This window comes from Gavialis gangeticus, unplaced genomic scaffold, assembly GCF_001723915.1.
Source record: "Gavialis gangeticus isolate Ggan-Ray unplaced genomic scaffold, GavGan_comp1, whole genome shotgun sequence".
NCBI lineage: Eukaryota > Metazoa > Chordata > Crocodylia > Gavialidae > Gavialis > Gavialis gangeticus.
Genome location: NW_017729024.1, coordinates 181,246,228 through 181,264,037, shown reverse-complemented (window position 1 = coordinate 181,264,037; position 17,810 = coordinate 181,246,228). Strand labels below are relative to the sequence as shown.

The following is a 17,810-nucleotide window of genomic DNA, read 5'->3' as shown; positions in this document are numbered from 1 at the left end:
AGAGGTTGTGACTGACCTGAGACTACTTAGTCACTCCATAGCAAAGACAGGATAAGTTTTTTTTGTTTTTTTTTTTTCTTCTTCTCCCCACCAAATGGTCTCTCTGACTGCTTCTTACCATCACAGCTACAGGGAGTAAATAAAAAGGAAAACCATAAAAAATGAAAGCAGTTTCTATCATGATGCATAGTTTCCAGTTCATTTTTGTAACCCCTGTTAGTTTCCTGGTGTGGGAGTTTAGGAATGGCATACGTCAAAAAAAGGTATTAGATTTCTGAAGATAATTAATCTTTCTCAAGTTACCACAAATAACAATATGGTAATTTCTTGCATAAACAGCCATCAGTGGCCTATGTGCATACAACACCGGGCTTACCTTCAGGCTGGGAAGAAAGGAAAGATGCTAAGGGACGTACTTATTATGTCAATCATAACAATCGAACCACAACTTGGACTCGGCCCATTATGCAGGTATGAAGATTGTTATCCTGATTAAAAACTGCAAGAAAATGCTTAATATATATTAGGTATACATCACTTGTGAAAGAGCTCTGCAAGGCTCTTAAACAGCAACAAGTTATGGATTGTGGTGACAATTCAAAACAAAGCAATTGCCTGTAACCATGAAGATGAAGATTTACAGTAATTGAAGTTAATTCTTTTGCTAAGTATCTGTTAAGGGAAGAATAAAAATGTAGTTAAGAACACAGTGCTCAAAATTTGAGACGGATGCGTAAAGTAAGTTGTACATTTTACAATCCAATTCCAAAGGAAGATTTTATTCTTGTAGCACTTAATATAGATAGTCTGGGTCATTTTTTTTTATTTTAATGAGACTAATTTTTGCTTCCATTGAACATGGCTTTTGAAATTAATCTGTTTAATACTTATTTCAAAAAAAATTAACAGAGTAGCAACAGCTTTTTTTAACAGTCTAACTATGGATTAAGATAATTCTGACATTTAGCTAAACTTCTTTTTGCCTCTGAACTAGCTTGCAGAAGATGGTGCAGTTGGGTCAGCAACAAACAGTAACAACCATCTCAGTGAACCTCAGATAAGACGGCCTCGTAGCCTCAGTTCACCCACAGTAACTTTATCTGCTCCACTTGAGGTGAGAAGTCGTGTCTCATCTAACAAGGATTGCTTCTGTACTGACTTCTCATTCTTTTTGTTGTCTTTTAACTTTTTATATTCATTCCAGTTTTGCAGCCAACCATTCTTCTTTCCTTATCTGTTGTTTTGCCTTGCAACAATGCTATTTTCTGAAGCAGTGTTTTCCACATGTACTTTTATTTTGTGTAATAGTGTTACCTAATTCTCTTATTCAGCTCTCACAGTCACTGCTTGGTATGGGAAATATTCTTTCTCCTGCAGGGTTGTTTGGTAGCATTAGCTCATTTCACTGTGTGTGTATACACTATAATACTTGCATTATTGTCACTCCTTTTTAAGATGTGTCAAATTAGACATTAAAATTAGTACATCAAGTTAGAAATAGTCTCAAAAGCTGAATCATTTATTTTGAAAAGTGGATGATGTGAACTGTAAAGCAAGGCCATGCAGACTGAGTTTGGAAAGTCTTGGAAGGAAGACTGGCTTAAAACTTTTGGGTTGTATTCTTTTTCTTTCAGTAGGATATTTTAATTTTCTTTTAGTACTTTTGAAGATAATTCTAGGAATTCGTTGTTGGTGTAGACTTAGCTGTCAACTTTGATGCAAAAATTTTTCCAGAGTAGTTTTTGCAGCCTACATGCACTTAAAGACAGCGGGACTGCCACTTCTGAAAATGTGACTTTGATTCCAAAAAATGTTGTGATGCTGAAGAGAACAGACTAAAGTTTGAAATACATATTTAAGCATCCAACATCCAGTTGTGAATACATATGTATTTAAGGTTGTAACTTTTGGCAGCAAGATCTAGTATCTTGACTGATTATATTCATACACTCACATTAAATATAATCTTCCATTACAACAATGTGCTGTTATTTATTCCTCAAGAAAATGTCTGAAGAATTTTCTCAGGATGCACGTAACTGAGGGGTCGATCCATATTTGTTTTGTAGGTGCCTAAACAGGATTTAGGAACCTAGAGCACCAGGGAGTCTGCTCCGACGTGCTGTAATTACAGCACATCAGAGCAGACTCAATCAAGTCTGCTGGAGCACAGTAACTACTGTGCTCCAGCAGCTCCCAGTGTCATGTGTATCAGCGTCCCTGTGCTGAAAAATGACGGTGGGGTGCTTTAAATCTTGTTCAAGCTTTAGTTAAAGTGTCCCCACTGCCACTTTTTTAAGCATGGGGATGCTGATATACATGATGCTCTGGGAGCTTCAATTAGAGCAGCTCTTGGAACCTCTCAAATTAAAGCGCTCTCCCCCCCGCCCCTCCAGAGCACATCAGTAAATGCCCCTAAATCCTAAAGAACAATTCATTTTTGGTCCTACTCCACAAAATGTTTTTGATTCCTATGTTCACATGGTGCCTCCAAGTTCCTTTTTCACCTGTACTTGATCTTCTGCACATACTTAGAACTTCTCCAGTTTTATTTCCTAGGTATCTAACACTCACTCCATTATAATCTAGATTAGTTCTTGCATGGTACCTAACTCCCCAGAGAGGCCTGTTCCTTTATGGGCACGTCTACATGAGATGTTTACCACAGAGTTGCCTAATTAGCTCTGCAGTAAACATCTTAGGGTCTACATGTGGAGTGCTAGTGGCATGGAGTAAGCTAATTAACTTGGTTGTAGGTTAGTATTTCCAAATATAAGTACTATCCTATGGCAGAGTTTTCTGCTCTAAAACAATGCATATGTAGATGTTGACGGGGCTGGCTGGGGCACAAGGGTGCTTCAGTGCAAGGGCTGCTTGCTGGCTAGCCCCACAGTGAAGCACTCTCATGCCCTAGCCAGCGCCCCCGCGCATATTTTTCTGGGTTGGAGCAGCGCCCCCTTCAAGTCCCGTGCCAGCTGGGGCTACTATATCCTGACTTAACACAGTGCAATCCTGGGCACACTTTCAAACATGGCACCCAAAAGCAGTAAACTGAAGTTCAATATACACCAGAGATTCTTGCTGCATATGAATTGAATGTGTAGATGCACCCTGTTTGTGCTCAGGGAGCAGTCACATTAAACTCAGTTCAATGAAATACTGGGAAATAAGGTGGTAACCAGGTTTTGCCGAATAGTGCAGCTGTTAAAGCATTCAACAGAGGAACAGAAAACCTGGGCTTTAATACCTTCTTAGCATGAAGAGCTTGCAACCTCATACCTCCTCAGTATGAAGGGCTTGAAACCCACGTCTCCCACTGCCCAGGAGAGAACTTTAACACTACGATGGAAAATAATGTTGTGGGAGGCAACCTGTTGAAACTCAGCTGAATTTTTGACAGTGGAAGCCACTTCAGCAGGTGCAGAGAATCTGTTCTCTCCATTTCAGCTAGTTCTGTTTGGTGGCTAATGCAGTCAAAGTTGAAAAGCCAATTGGGAGTTGAAAAAAGAGGAAGGTTGTTTTTTCCACTTTTAATCCATTAAAAAAGTGCAAGTGTCATACAGTGAGACCTGCTGGTTCTAAAATCTTGAAGGATGTAGTGACCAGGAAGAAATATCAGCTTGGGTGACTGACGGCAATCATTTAATGAGTCAGTTATCAATGTAAAACATATTTTACTAATTAACTTTCCAGGCATTAATTTGAGTACTTTCCATTCATACATACTTTCCATGTATTCATTTAATTTACAAAAAAAATAAAGTTCATTTTTGTGTACTTTTTAAGTGAATTCTAATTTCTATTTGAATTCAGCTTGAAACAAATAAAAAAAAATTAATAAAAATCTGGTTATGTAAAGAATAAGACATCCTGTTCTCCTATCAAAAACATTTACAATTAACTATCTTAATATATTAATATTAAATTATTCTATGTAAATCAGCTATACTAATTTTCTAAATAAGTGTGTATAGATATATAGTACTCTTCTGGTTAGTAAAAAAAAACCCAGCACAGATTATACCAGGCAGTTGGAAGCAACTTTTTTATTAGGAGATAACCAAAAAGTATAAAGTGCAAAAGAAGAATAAAGCTGATTATTTAAAATATGAATTTTCTGCAAACTGATATGAATTGGAATAGAGGAATAATCTGTTCATCTAACACTGCCTTCTGTTCACCTCTTGTTTCTAACCAGATAGAGTGTGATATATATAGTGAAGCATTGCCTGAATTTTGATCTTTTTTCTATATAAAATTTAAGTTTTATCTTTGAGGAGGCAGTATAGAAAGATTTTAGATTCCATAGCTATGTAACTGGCTGAGGAAAGTGATGGAACACGACAGCTTTCCAAAGTGTAATATGTAGAAAGGAAGAGCCAATTTCAACATAAATGAATGATAAGGATGGAGTTCATCATCAGCGCTTACCTTGTTTATATAGCTCATATCCCTGCTGAATAACTGTTCACTTATGATATCAAGTATCATTCACAATATGATATAAATGATATATGTGGAATCTTCCTGTTGTTCATCTCCACAGGGACTCTCCAAGGACTCACCTGCACGCCGAGCTGTAAAGGATACCCTTTCGAATCCTCAGTCTCCCCAGCCCTCACCTTATAATTCTCCTAAACCACAACACAAAGTGACACAGAGCTTCTTGCCCCCTGGCTGGGAGATGCGAATAGCTCCAAATGGCAGGCCCTTCTTCATTGATCACAATACTAAAACCACTACCTGGGTAAGATGAATTCTAGCTCCTGAATTTAAGTCTCTTAAGTGTCTTCTGAATGTTCCTGGTTTGTTGTCTTTCTCTTCCTTCCTGCATCACCTACTTTTTATTGTTGAATATTTTTGTCATGCCTTGTCTTTAATTAAAGGAGAATTGCATCATGTGTTTGTAGAGCAACTAGGAGAATGCATCCTTGAACGTGTGCAGTAGTAACACACAGATGAATAGTGATAATACACCTAGAAAGCTCATGTCCCAAGGAAGCTGTGGTTTTGTAATTCCTACTGTTAGAGAAAGCAGTCTTATGTCTGTATACTTAGCCACAGAAAGTACATTTGTAGTAGATTTGTACATCTCACCTTTTTGCCTTTTATACGCTATATACTTGATGAACCAGTTTAGATGGCTGTTATTCTGAACAAATAATAATATTATATTTAGTTTCCATCTGTAGAAACCAGGACATTTTGAACATTCTGGAGTTTGAATAGTTGGCTCCATTTGCATAATTTGAATTTGAGTTTAGATTTCAGAGGTGCACAAGTCTAATGTGGTTTGGGTCCGTTGTTTCAGCTGGCAGCTATCTCAAGTTTTATTGTATTTCACTGCCCTTTTCACTTCTTTCCCATTATTGTTTCTATTGTGTTAGCTGTCTTGTAGCAGTGACCTGCATTTTTCTTTTTTCTTTTTTTTTCCAATTGTCCATGATATTAAAAGGGAAACCCAAATAATACAAAATTATTAAAGGATGGCAAGCTGCCTCTTTTTCTTGCTGCCTTTCCCTGAAAAATTTGCCTCATAGTTGTGTGGAGTAATTCAGGTTGTGTGCAGCCTTGAGAGAGAACTGGATTAAGTTGCTGGTGTTTGTGCATTCCAGAATTTTAGCTTTGAAATCAGAACTGTAGGAAGCTGTTAGCCTAAATACAATCATAGAAAGAAAAAATTCTTCGAAGGCCCAAATGCCCCTGAAAAACTTCGGTGGGAGTTGGGCATCTAAATCCTATTAGTGCTTTTGAAAATCTCCATAATGAGTATCGAAGAGTAGTTTCTTTTATTTGGACCAACGTGTCTTTTATACAGTGGCGCATTCATTGGCATTTGCACCCAGTTCATCAAACTGTTGAAGCATATGCATAATTCCGTTGGCTTCACTGAGACTCAAGCCCATGCTTAAACTTAGGTACACATTTAAGCACTTTGACAAAGGATGCTTAAGTGATAGCTGCCCTCATAATACAACTGAATTTTTGGAGAAAACTACTGTATTTACTCAAATACAAAACAAAGTTTTTCTTCGTAATCAGCATAGAGAAAAAATTTCCTCATTTTTACATTTGCGTACAAGGAGACTGTATAAAATACATTGTCTATCTTTGAACTGCTACTAAAAGCAGCATGTGCTCAATAACGAAAACCAACTGTGAAGCTGATTAAATGCAGTTCTCACTGACTCTGACTATAAAGTACATTGACTATATTGGGCAAACATGCTGATAGGAACCTACCACAAGGATATGTTAGTGAAACCCATCTGAATAAAGTATATTGGTTGTGTCCACTGAGTGCAGTCCCCCTCAGCACTGACTTTATCAAGTCATGGTGAGCCTCTACATTACCTAGATTACAATTCTTCTTCACACTCTCAACTGAGCTGCACCTTTCTTTCCCATTTCCAATTATTCCTTTTTCTTCATCGGCTTTAAATGTGTGACAAACATCACAAAATGGGGCCCCAAACAGTTCACACAGAATCCATCTGTAACCTGTTCTCAGCCTGGTGCATATGATTAGTGTGGCCCTGCCCTCCAGTGAGGTGGAGCTAGAATCAAGTTGTCCTGTGCCTCATCTACATATAATTTTTAGAGGATCCCAGAACTCATGTCAAGAACACCCAGTTCCAGTCATGAGTGGGGGCTAATTAGTACATGGCTCCTTTGTCGTGGGGTGGTGGGTATCTGGAGTGCAAACACACACTGAGCGCTGCTCAGCTGTGGGGTCACTGTGGTTTGAAATACTGTTGACTCTCCGGAGGCCCAGTCCAATGAACTATAATATAGTTCCAAAGCCAAAAGGCTCATGATTTACCGTATAGTGACTCATGTACAGTAAATCGTGAGCCTGTTGGTTTTTGACTAACGTCATGCAAAGTTTGTATGTAGGTGCTATGTAAATAGGTGCCAATATGCTACTTAAAGGTATTTTTATGGAGTACCTGTGCTAAAACTTGCAACAGTTTAAAAAAAAAAGTTAACATGCATCAATTCTGGGTACTATAAAGAAATTGCTACCGCTGTGTTTCTTTCAAGCTCAGTTTTTTTTAATTTGCTCCTCGCTTCCATGTGCTTAGGGAAAGCAGGGTCTGACAGTAAGGATAGTGGGTAAGAGGCTGCCAGGGGAAAAAAGCTAAGGGGAAGCAGAAAGCAAAGGGGCTACCTGACCCCACAGATTTTATTTTCCTTGCCATAGCAGTGTGAGAAGGACAAATTTGAGGTAAACCTCCAATAATTACATTCTATACCTGGAAAATGATGTCAAATTTATGCATTTCCTATATATAGCATTTAATTACTAGGGAGTTGTCTTATAATCAGGGTTGGCTTACATTGAGTAAATATAGTAAATAGTCAAGATACATATTGGGTGTGAAAGGCAGGTTTGACCTGGTGCCAGTCTATTGAATAACAAAGTATCTGGAAAAAAAATACTAATTTGTCATATGTCAGCACAATTAATGAGGTAACGGTATCGATTTTGAAAATTGTCTGATTGTCGGCCTACGGTATATTGAAGGTTTAGTAAGTAACATTAAAATTCATGATTGCATGCTATAAAATAGGGTGTTGAACAATTACATTTTATTTTGGCATTTAAAAAAAAAATTTAATAGAATTTTCTTTGTTAAATTCAGGAAAGGCTTAAATGTAGCCAGGCATTCAAATTTTAGTAGAACGTTTTCAGTTTACATGCAGTGCCAACATGAATTTGTAGCTTTCTGAGCTGAGGCTGCTAATTTTTATAGTTTTAACTAGCCTGACTCTCTATCATTTACATATGAATATGCAGTTTAAACCTTGTACTTGTATTATTGTTATTTCAACTCTCCAAATTGAATTTAGAACTCTAGAAATAGAGGGTGAACATTTTTAAAAGAAAAAAAATGGTTGGATTAGCATATGGCGTCATTGTGCCTTGCCAAAACAAGCTATTGATTTTAGTAATTTGAGCTAGCTTAGCAATTGAATATTCCAGCTTTTCCACATCATCATTGCAATATAATTGTTGCTGGTTGGATTTAATTGTAAACAGCATGCACTTGCATTTGTTTTATGTCATGCTGATGCCAAATAATCACCACAACTATTCAGGGCCTCCAACAATGGCTGTTAGGTTTGATCTTGTAGCAGCCCAAATAGCTGTGTATGTGGGTAAATCCAGGTAAATCCAAACAATTTTGTATCTGGATTTCTCCTAGGACGTCTTTACATTAGTTTACCACAGTGCACAATAAACTTAATGTGTACATATTAAAAAGAATGTAAGAAGCTCATCTTTATCTGTTTCTTCCATCCAAAATCATGAGAAAGAGAACACTTTCTTCTGGCTGGCTGATTTGTTTATTTAAATCTGCAAAAGCCAAAGAGAGATGCATTTTACTGTGGTCCACTGAATAGTTATTTTAAAATATGGTGGATTAAAGCTGGAGAACTCCTCCCGTCTCCAACAAAGCAACAACTAAATAAACTGAGAATAGATCAAAATAGTCCACCATCATCTGGCAATAATGTCACTCTCCCTAAAAGCTCATGTGATTTAAAAGATGAGACTTCCTGGGTATCTCTGATGGACAGTAAATTCAGGCTGCCTCAGACCATGGAGAGAGTCCATTCCAAAGACTTGAGGCCCTGTTGCCAACCATCTTTTTTAATCTGACATCCAGGAAATGGCATCCCTAGAGAAGATGAGTTCTTGCATCATTATTCTTTCCTCTGCCAGTAAAAAGGTCACTGGGAAAACATAAACATTACTGCAGCACTCAGAATATGCCATTCTGTTACAAATATCCAAGTTTCTCTTGTATATCGTTCTGAAAAAAGAAAAAAAGATCTTAACATGGCCAAACTGCTTTTTCAGTTCTTCCCGGGCTTAAATGGCTAAATTGTGCGGTGACAGCTGTTGGTTACAAGTCTTCCATTGGTAGCAAATACAACAGGTTCTCATGTTTTCATATTAAGGAAATAGTGTCAAATTGGTGGTGTATATCTGAAACCAAGACCTTTGAGCTGGTTTCACCATTAAGGTGCAAACAGGGGAGTTAAGGTTTTATTTTATCTGGCAAAAGAAGCCCTTTAAGGAGAGTCTTCTTGCTCTTCCCTGATTTTAAAATAATAGAGAATAACTATGGAATAAGGCAACTATAACAAACTACTCTGATGAAGTGATATTGAAACCAAAATATTGAAACTCTCAACCTCTGATTGTAACTTGCAAATATGTAGCAGTTTGCAAATAATATGGCACAATCTAGTCCATAATGTCCTCTCCTTCCAAAAGATGCTCACGTATCGTGCTGAATTTAGTTAGCCAAGGCACAGTGTTTTGAGAGAGGAATGTACTTGAGCTTAATTAGCTTTGTGTTCAATAATTGTTAGAAACCTAAGTCCAGCTGGGTGCATCATCATATGGAGCCTGACTTGTTTTCAGAAGTAAATTCTGCAGGGTAAACTCCTACCCAGATGATTTTTGCCAGCGAGGAATTGATTGATCACTATGCATAACAGTAAGGGAAAAGAAGGATGTTATCAAACTACATAGCAGTGTGCCAAAAAATTAGGAATGAACAATGACAAATGGACAGAAGGAATAAAACCCCAAACATATTGTGAATTGTTATTCAACAGGATGTTTGGTTTATTGTGTTTGATTTTCATAGCTACTTGCAAGCTTGCACTTTGGCAATATTTGTAAAGCAGCTTGTTGTGCCATAAATGTCTTAGTGATTTGAATATTGACTAACAAAAGGGGACAGCATCCATATTTGGTACTGTTATACAATGTATGTGACTTAATGCAACCAGATAAGAGCATCTTTAGTAACATAAGGTGTTCACGTGGGTTTGAAAGCCTTACAAAATGATATTCTAATATGAACAGAACACACATTTGCCCTTTTGGAGAGTGCAAATCTTAGACCAGATTCTACCATTGTGAACCAGTCTATGTGCCAAACTGCTGTTCTGTTATGGGTATAGACCAGTTTCTAATCACTTATATTGGTAAAAGTGTAAAGGCTGTACCTGGCCTTAATGAATGATTTCCAATCACTTATCATTATTTTGCTTCATGAAAACTATTTTAATATCTATTATTTTAAAATCATGAAAATTAAAACTAAGCACTAAACTGAGCATCTTTGTTATGAGATAAGGGTTTATCATGTCATGTTTATCTTACAGGAAGATCCTCGACTGAAATTTCCAGTACATTTGAGATCAAAAGCTTCTTTGAACCCTAATGATTTGGGCCCTCTTCCTGTAAGTGTCAAGTGTACATGTCTCGTAATATGCGCTCAGACCTTTTGAGACTGGATTTGTCGGTTTCCCAACTGAGTATGAATCTATGCTTTGCCATCTCAGACAAGTCATGTGTGTGTATGATACTCAAAAGAGCTTCTTCACAATTTGACTAGTGTAATAGGAATATGCTTCCTGGAACCTGCTAATCATGTTTCTGAAGTAGCTGATCATTTGTTAGCTTTGCTTCAGCATATACCTCTTTAGCTAAAAGTTCAAGCACTGCAGAAGCTTTAACTGTGTCTTTACTATTGGCTTCATGACTTTGGATGATTACACGTTGCTATGAAAACAAAACCATTATATAAGCTTGAATCACTGGAGTGAAAGGGAAGGCCTGTGTAATCCAGGAACAATTGCTGAAGTAACAATGTCTTCGCCTCTGTCATTTTCATGGCATTCAAAAAATCAAGCTTACTTCTCCCCCTCCCCCCCCCCATCTCTTATAGCATAAGGCAGGGGTGGATCATTTAGGTTTAATTTAGATTTTAAATGATAGTTTTGCATTCTGCATAAAACTTTACTGCTTTAATCCTGAGAGATATTTGCATTATTTTTTAATCCAAATGTACTGTTGATTTGCATCATAGTCAGAATACATTACATAGCCTGCGTTCATAAAAGGCTTTATTCGTAAAGACAAAAACTGATGGTGGGAAAATTTGGATTTCTTCACTGCTTTTGATTATTGGTGCCTGATAACAGTAACACTCATTAGCTGTGTCACCAGAGAATCTTTTGTAACTATTTCCTGCTGCTGGTAACAAGCTCAGATGAAATGGCACTAACACTGGACGCCTAAGTACAGAAAGGCTATAGGTTGCCTCTAGCACAATCAACATCTAAGCTACTGGGAGGAAGTTTAACTACCCCTGGTTATGTTAGACAGAAGACAGGAGAGGATGGCACCTGAGAGACTAACTGGTATTGGTGATAACCTACTTCTGAAGATGCTGTTGCCTACGAAAGCTGTCTCACTGAACCAGTCAGGTGCCACCCTGCCCTGCCTTTTGCTTGCCTGACTTCAGACCAGCGTGGTTACCTGTCTCTGTTTAGATGAAGGAAAACAAGATGTTTTGTTTTAATTAAGTTAGATAACTTGTTAAGCACCATAACTTTTGTCTCTCTTATTCCTAATGTAGGCCTGATTTGACATCTTTGTAATTATGTGCAAACAGGCTACAACACAATGTTAGAGCAGTTAAAAATAGCAATAAAGAGGGTGTTTTACAGTAGTATATTTCAGATAAAGTGGACATACAGTGATGTCCAGGGAGGGATGCTTTCATTACAGTTACTCTGATTTAATTGATAGTTTGATTTCAAACTGTTTTAAAATCCTTAAACCAGTGCAAACCTGTCTTATGTCACTGAGTATATTTAAATAATCAACATGTTTTAAACAGAGGTGAAATCCCCCATTTTAAAACTGCAGCAAGAGTATCTGTACCGACTTTTGCACATATTTTACTAAACTTGTTTAAAACAGATTGAAATTAAAACAGTTTAACTTCTGTGTTGTCAATGAGGCTGAATCTGATGTAGAATATAGAACTACAGTCAGTGACAGAATTGAATAGTGTTCAGGGTACTAAGAAGTCTTTTGTCTTCTATCCTTCTTTACCATCTCATGTAATCATTTTAAAGATGGGTGGTTAAGAAGTAAATATTACTGCACTGAATCTGACAAATTGTACCTCCTGCTTCGGGATGTTGTGTCTGATGATGACCAGCATCAGAGGAAAATGTAAAAACCAGAAAACCCCTATGTTATACGGATTTGAGATGATAAACTCTTTATGAAATTCTCCTCCAAACCCAATAAATTTAGTGTTTGGTGTAAGCTTTGAAGCAGGTTTCATATCCTTTCCAAAAATTCTGTTAACATTTGCTGTCATAACTTGGGATGTGCTTGTTGTCCAAATGAACATCCAGTCCACCTTGGAAACTTGGTTCCTTGACTTGTTCTGCAAAATGAACCCAAATAAATATCATAAGTAGATATAGGCAAATATGCCTGACTCATAGTAATGGAATAGTTTACTTGCTACAGTAGCACTGCTTTAGTTCACATTTTCTCTCTCTCTTTTTTTTTTTCTTCTCTCTCTCTAATTCCAGCCTGGTTGGGAGGAAAGAATACATTTGGATGGAAGAACATTTTATATAGACCATAGTAAGTAAGCACCCAGGTACTACAACAAGCAGACAAAGGGAGGTAATAAATATTGAAGTGAAAGCTTTATAATTTTACTCTTCATTTAGGACGCCAGGTGTTGATATGTGGAGACATTGATACCAGAGACTTAGTGCCCTCATATGGTACTGTATATTCACCAAAAGCTTGCTTTTAATCGGCTCATCAAGCTTTGTCCCTCTCTGATCTTGTGAAGCATTAACATTTTTTATTTGTGATATTTCTTTGTTTTTGTTGATATTTTGGATTCGTTGTTGTTGTCGTCGTTGATGATCCCATGGCTTTATTTGCACTTTATTAAATAAATTAAAATACACACTAGGAATAGAAAATAAGATGAGAAAAAAGAGGATATAACCACAAGTCCAAATATAGGCAGTGGAAGAAATGACACCAAGAACTCTTGCCTCCCACTTCCTTAAAAAGGTCTTGTGGAAATGCCAATTCTGACCTTATTTTCTATTTGTAGCATGTTATATTGCACCCAATCCATTAATATCTAGCCAGTTCTTGTACTGAAGTTCCAATGTAAATGATGTTTCATTGTAGATTTGTCTTATTACAGCATCTCCAAACAAACATGTGATTTTTTTTTTTTTTCTGTTGGTTTTTCTTTTAAAATATAGTTGTAGTCTAACAGAAGTCTTTTTAACCTTTAGCTTGGTTTTTTTTCTGAGGTTTATATTATTAATGACATAATCTTTACAAAATATAGAGGTCTTGAAACAAAATTGAGAGTGGAGAGAGAAGCCACACAAGACCTGCAAAATTAAAATCTTAAACTATTCTATCTACCTGACAGGATTATGGTTTCCAATTTCTCTCAGTAGTATTAACTGCTACACTTATCCATAGTTGCATATTACCTTGGTTTAAAAATACTGCCTGTAAAGTAGGTTATGAATTTTGAAACTGCATGAATAGTTTTTCAATAAGGAATGGAAATAATGCATTCTTTGCAGAGAAACTAGCTTAATCTGTTTCATAAATTGCTATGAATTATTATTAGTCTTTATTTCTTTAGTAATTAACTTAATTAACCAACAAGTGCCTACAAACATTGGCAATTTTACCTGTACTCCTTTTAGGAGTCAAAGAAGGGAACAGCTTGATGTGAAACACCTTTACATTTGCTGTAACTACCTGCCTTTTGAGAGTTAAAATCATCAGGTCCCTTAGTTGTTTCAGCATGTGTTTTAGTTTTGAATTGCAAAGGAAATTTTAAACTTACATACAAGTCAAAATTCCCCAGTGAATTTGTAACGACTGTCAAACATCTTACATTTTATTTGACATTTCTTCTCTAATTCCCTCTTCCTGAGATGCATTGTTTTAGTTTTGTGGATGTCAAACTTTGCAAGAAGCATGTTTGATAGTGATATCTGTGTCTAGTAAATAGCATTGTTCTCAAATTACACCTTTTGTAACCAGTAGACCAGCATCAAAGGTGAAACTAATGGTATCACAGTGGACTTGTTCCAGTTTCATTGTGATAACATTGTATTTAGGATTAAGCAAATGATAGTACAGAATGTTCAGTGACTTGCCTTCCACAATGCAAATATTAGTGTCTGTCTTCACAGTATTGGTAAGGAAACACAATGACATTCATGCCATATAAGAGGCAGGGATATGGTAATATTAGCCTCCCTTTTAACCTATTGCAAATTGTTTAAGTCACAAGTAAGTCAAAGAAACCTAGACGTGAAGCTAATCATAGTCATAATCAGGTACCCTTCCCAGAATATGTTGATCCAGGAACACATTAACAGTGCACTAATCTGGTCGTCCTATCTTTGCCTCCTAAAATGGGCAGTTTTTAAAGCATTACATTTTCTAAAGCATTTCCATATAAAAGATTATGGTAATGTATATCATTGGAACGTCAGCAACATGAAAACTAGTAATGTGTGTAAAAAAACCAAAGCAAACAAGGTTCTTTGGGTAAATCCAATATCTTTTATTAGACCAACTCAAATACTTAGACAAATTCTGATTCATGCCCTTGGTTGGCGGGCTCAGAAGGGAGGTTAAGGTATGAAAAGAGCATTCCAAACCGGATTGAAGCCAGATAGGTGGGGCAAAGTGAGGAGGCTTGCACTGTTACTGCCCCTCTTCTCTGGAGATTATTCAATCCTCAGAGCTGTAATTGTAAGTCCCATAAGCACCAATATACTTCATGTATATAAGGAGCAACCCAAAACCAGTGACATAATTTTGAATGATTAACATATGGGTGCATCTACACATTCATTAACGTGCTTTTTCTAATTTGCATTAAATTTAATACCTCTTTTGTGAGGTACTAGAAAAAGATGTGTTAGACTATTTTAATGCACATTAGTGAAAGCACATGTTTTTTTTGTGATGCACTAATACGCTTTAAAATAGGCTAATGCACATTAAAGCTCATGTGTTCACATGCCCAAAAGAAGGCTGCAGGAAGTTTGTATCTTTCTTACCCCTTAAATTTTCTTCAGTGACTTATTTTTTTAATATCAGTTCTTGGCAAACCAATTTATTTGGGGTCATTTTACGATTAAATCCACATGTTAAAAACAGAAATGTCTGTTTCAGCTGTAGAGGAACAGCAAATTCTCTTATTTCAACATAAAATGTTAACCTACAATAATCTTATGGAAAACTTGGCAAATATGTTTATTACCAAGCTAGCAATTTATTGACTTCACTAACCCCCTTCCTGCCCTGCACAAAAAAAATCTCCAAAACCTTGACCACTGTTTTACTATGCAAATATGTGCATATCCACACTTATAATAATGCAGTGGGTATTATTGCCCTTTCAATGAAGTAAATGGCTAACTAAGGCTTTACCATGAAAAATATCACCTATTTGGTTTTTGGAGCATTATCTTACTGTTGTGATACCATCTTCCTGTTGTGTTTCTATTATGTTTAGAATTTTATCAGGATATGCTGTCTGGAGTTGGGGGAAAAGTATCAGTGTAATACTGTGTATAACCACTGCCCTACCAGTGTTCTGAAAACATGCAAATAAAAACGTCATTGAGCTACCATTGTATCATTTGCAAGAATCTCTTTGGTCAAAACAAAGTGTGCCTCTTGTTGCCTGTATGGAAAGGCAAAAATGAACATAGATTTGTTAGTAAAGTTGGGGATTAGGATCTCTTTGTCCAGTGAAGCCTATTTATATCCCAATTGTAATTCGGGCCCTAATTTAAATATTTGTATTCTTTAAAAAAATTACAATAACTAGAATTCCATCACTGGATGGCTTAAAGTCCACATGATGGTCAGGATTTTTTTCATTTTGATTGGAAATGATTTAAAGTTGTACAAGGGCAGAAGGAAGTTTGAAATTGCAAAACTTAGGTATTTTTAAAAATTGCTTTTGTTTTGGTTTTTTTGTTTGCTTTTTGTTCTTTTAACCTTTAGGCCTGAAACTTTTGTATGCTTCATCAAAGTTGAATGCATATCAGGCTTAAGTGAAAAATCCCTGAAGAAAAAGGATCTACCAATTAAATATTGACACTGTGGGCGTGTGAATATAGCAGTGTGAATATACTGGATTATACCGTAGTTTTGCATTTTTGAGTGAGCATTTCCAACTAAACAGTGTGATGGGATGATAATGGATGAGGGGTGTATGCCATCTTTCCTAACCCTGAAATACTAAGCTGTGGGCATTGTAGGAAGGTGAGGGGCAGATGTAATTCTGTTTAAAAAGAAAAAAAAATGATTTCAGAGTGATAGAAGAGAATTAATGGTACAGTATCCTCTTTTATTTCCAGATAATAAAATTACCCAGTGGGAAGATCCCAGATTACAGAACCCAGCTATTACTGGTCCAGTAAGTACTGTGTGCACTTTACATTTTCAGTGATACTTATTGCTGTGTCTCAAAAGTCCACTTTATATGCTAGGCAGGAGGGATGACTAGGTACCTCTTTGCAGCAACTTCTCTGAGCTCATCTCGTCCTTCTCTTGCATAGATAAGAGTAATGTGGGGACTGTTTTAAAGTACCATAATGATCTAAGCCGCAGCATGGCATTTGGTGGGGGGGGGGTGTTGGAACACACCTCCCCACCTCCTTCCCATCCACTATTCCAGGGGAGGTATTGACGCAAATTCTTTGTTATCGCAGACCTTCCCTATTTCCCCTGGAGTCTTTGCAGCCTTTTAATTTTTTTATCTCTTAGCATAAATGATATCATCATCCTTTTTAGTTCCCAGAAAAATACTTGGTGAGTAAATCTTCCCATAAATCCCTACATTCCCCAAAATCTTGGCTTTGCTTTCTCTTAGAAATGTAATCTGAGAGCATTATATTCTCTTATGAAAATTATTTCTGTTCAGAAACTGTACAGCTAATAGATGGATGGTTACAGGTATGACATCCTTGGAATTTCTTTATTTGTTGTTACTTTCATTCTTCTAGAGCTGCACAAAGAAAGCATCTCCTTCGAGATGTAGTTATTCTCTACGTGACATTTAGGCTAGGTCAAGACATCATGTACAAACCTGTATAGGCAATCAGAAACCAGTCTAAACCTGTAGCAGAACAGAAGTTCACTGTACAAATGCCAGTTTAAAAAAAGGCAGATCCCAGTCTAAAATAGACCTGGAAGGATGTAATATCAGATTAAATTGGTTTAGGTCAGATCAGTCTATCAAACTCCTCTAAGAGATCCCCTCCTGACTCAAACTCGGTTGCAGTCCCCCAGCATCCCAGGCTGCTTTGCAAGGTCCCTGCTAACCCCCACTAATAGGGTGGGCAGGCTAGCCTTGGCCTGCACTTATCTACTCCAGCCCTGCCTCCTGCCTGCATCTGGCAGCTGGGCGGGTAGGGGGGCCCAGGGGGAGAGCAGAGGCCCCCCTCCTGTGCCTCCCAGCCAGCACAACTTCTTTCCCCAGCCCCACTCACTGCTAGCTAGCTGTCTGCAGCAGGGAGGGAAGCAGGGGCTCCCACCATGTGGCCTTCTGGCTGGGTCTGGGGGAGCCAGGTCCATGTGGCAGGGGCCTCCACTTTCCCGCCCCACCTCCCTCACCACTGACAGCTAGCAGGGATTGGAGCTAGGGAGAAAAGCCATGCTGCCAGGCAGCGGGGGGGGCAAGCCCCTGTTGCACAGCCCCCCAATCTGTGCTGGCTTGGGGATGGGGCAGGGGTGGAGGTCTCTATTTTCCCCCATTCCCCTGCTTGGTCAGGGGTCGGGCTGGGGAGAGAAACCACGCAGGGCCAGGCAGCAGGAGAGAAGGAAAGCCCTTAGCACATGCTGCCCCCACCCCAGCTGAGCTGGCTGGTGTGGGGGGCGGGGCGGGGTGGGG

General features: G+C 37.8%; 1 protein-coding gene and 1 long non-coding RNA gene across 3 annotated transcripts in view; both read left to right on the top strand.

Moving 5' to 3' along the window:
- Nucleotides 1-262, top strand: part of LOC109298034 — a 5,394-nt gene extending 5,132 nt beyond the window's left edge. The window contains exon 2 of the long non-coding RNA XR_002097501.1: nucleotides 5-262. This is a non-coding gene — a long non-coding RNA (uncharacterized LOC109298034). The remainder of the gene's footprint in view (nucleotides 1-4) is intronic.
- NEDD4L (neural precursor cell expressed, developmentally down-regulated 4-like, E3 ubiquitin protein ligase) overlaps nucleotides 1-17,810 on the top strand; it is a 377,239-nt gene that overhangs the window by 312,117 nt on the left and 47,312 nt on the right. For both annotated transcript variants that reach the window (XM_019518166.1, XM_019518165.1), the window contains 6 exons: nucleotides 340-471; nucleotides 995-1,114; nucleotides 4,547-4,747; nucleotides 10,192-10,269; nucleotides 12,427-12,481; nucleotides 16,276-16,334. In XM_019518166.1, the coding sequence (XP_019373711.1) occupies nucleotides 340-471; nucleotides 995-1,114; nucleotides 4,547-4,747; nucleotides 10,192-10,269; nucleotides 12,427-12,481; nucleotides 16,276-16,334 (645 nt within the window). The remainder of the gene's footprint in view (nucleotides 1-339; nucleotides 472-994; nucleotides 1,115-4,546; nucleotides 4,748-10,191; nucleotides 10,270-12,426; nucleotides 12,482-16,275; nucleotides 16,335-17,810) is intronic.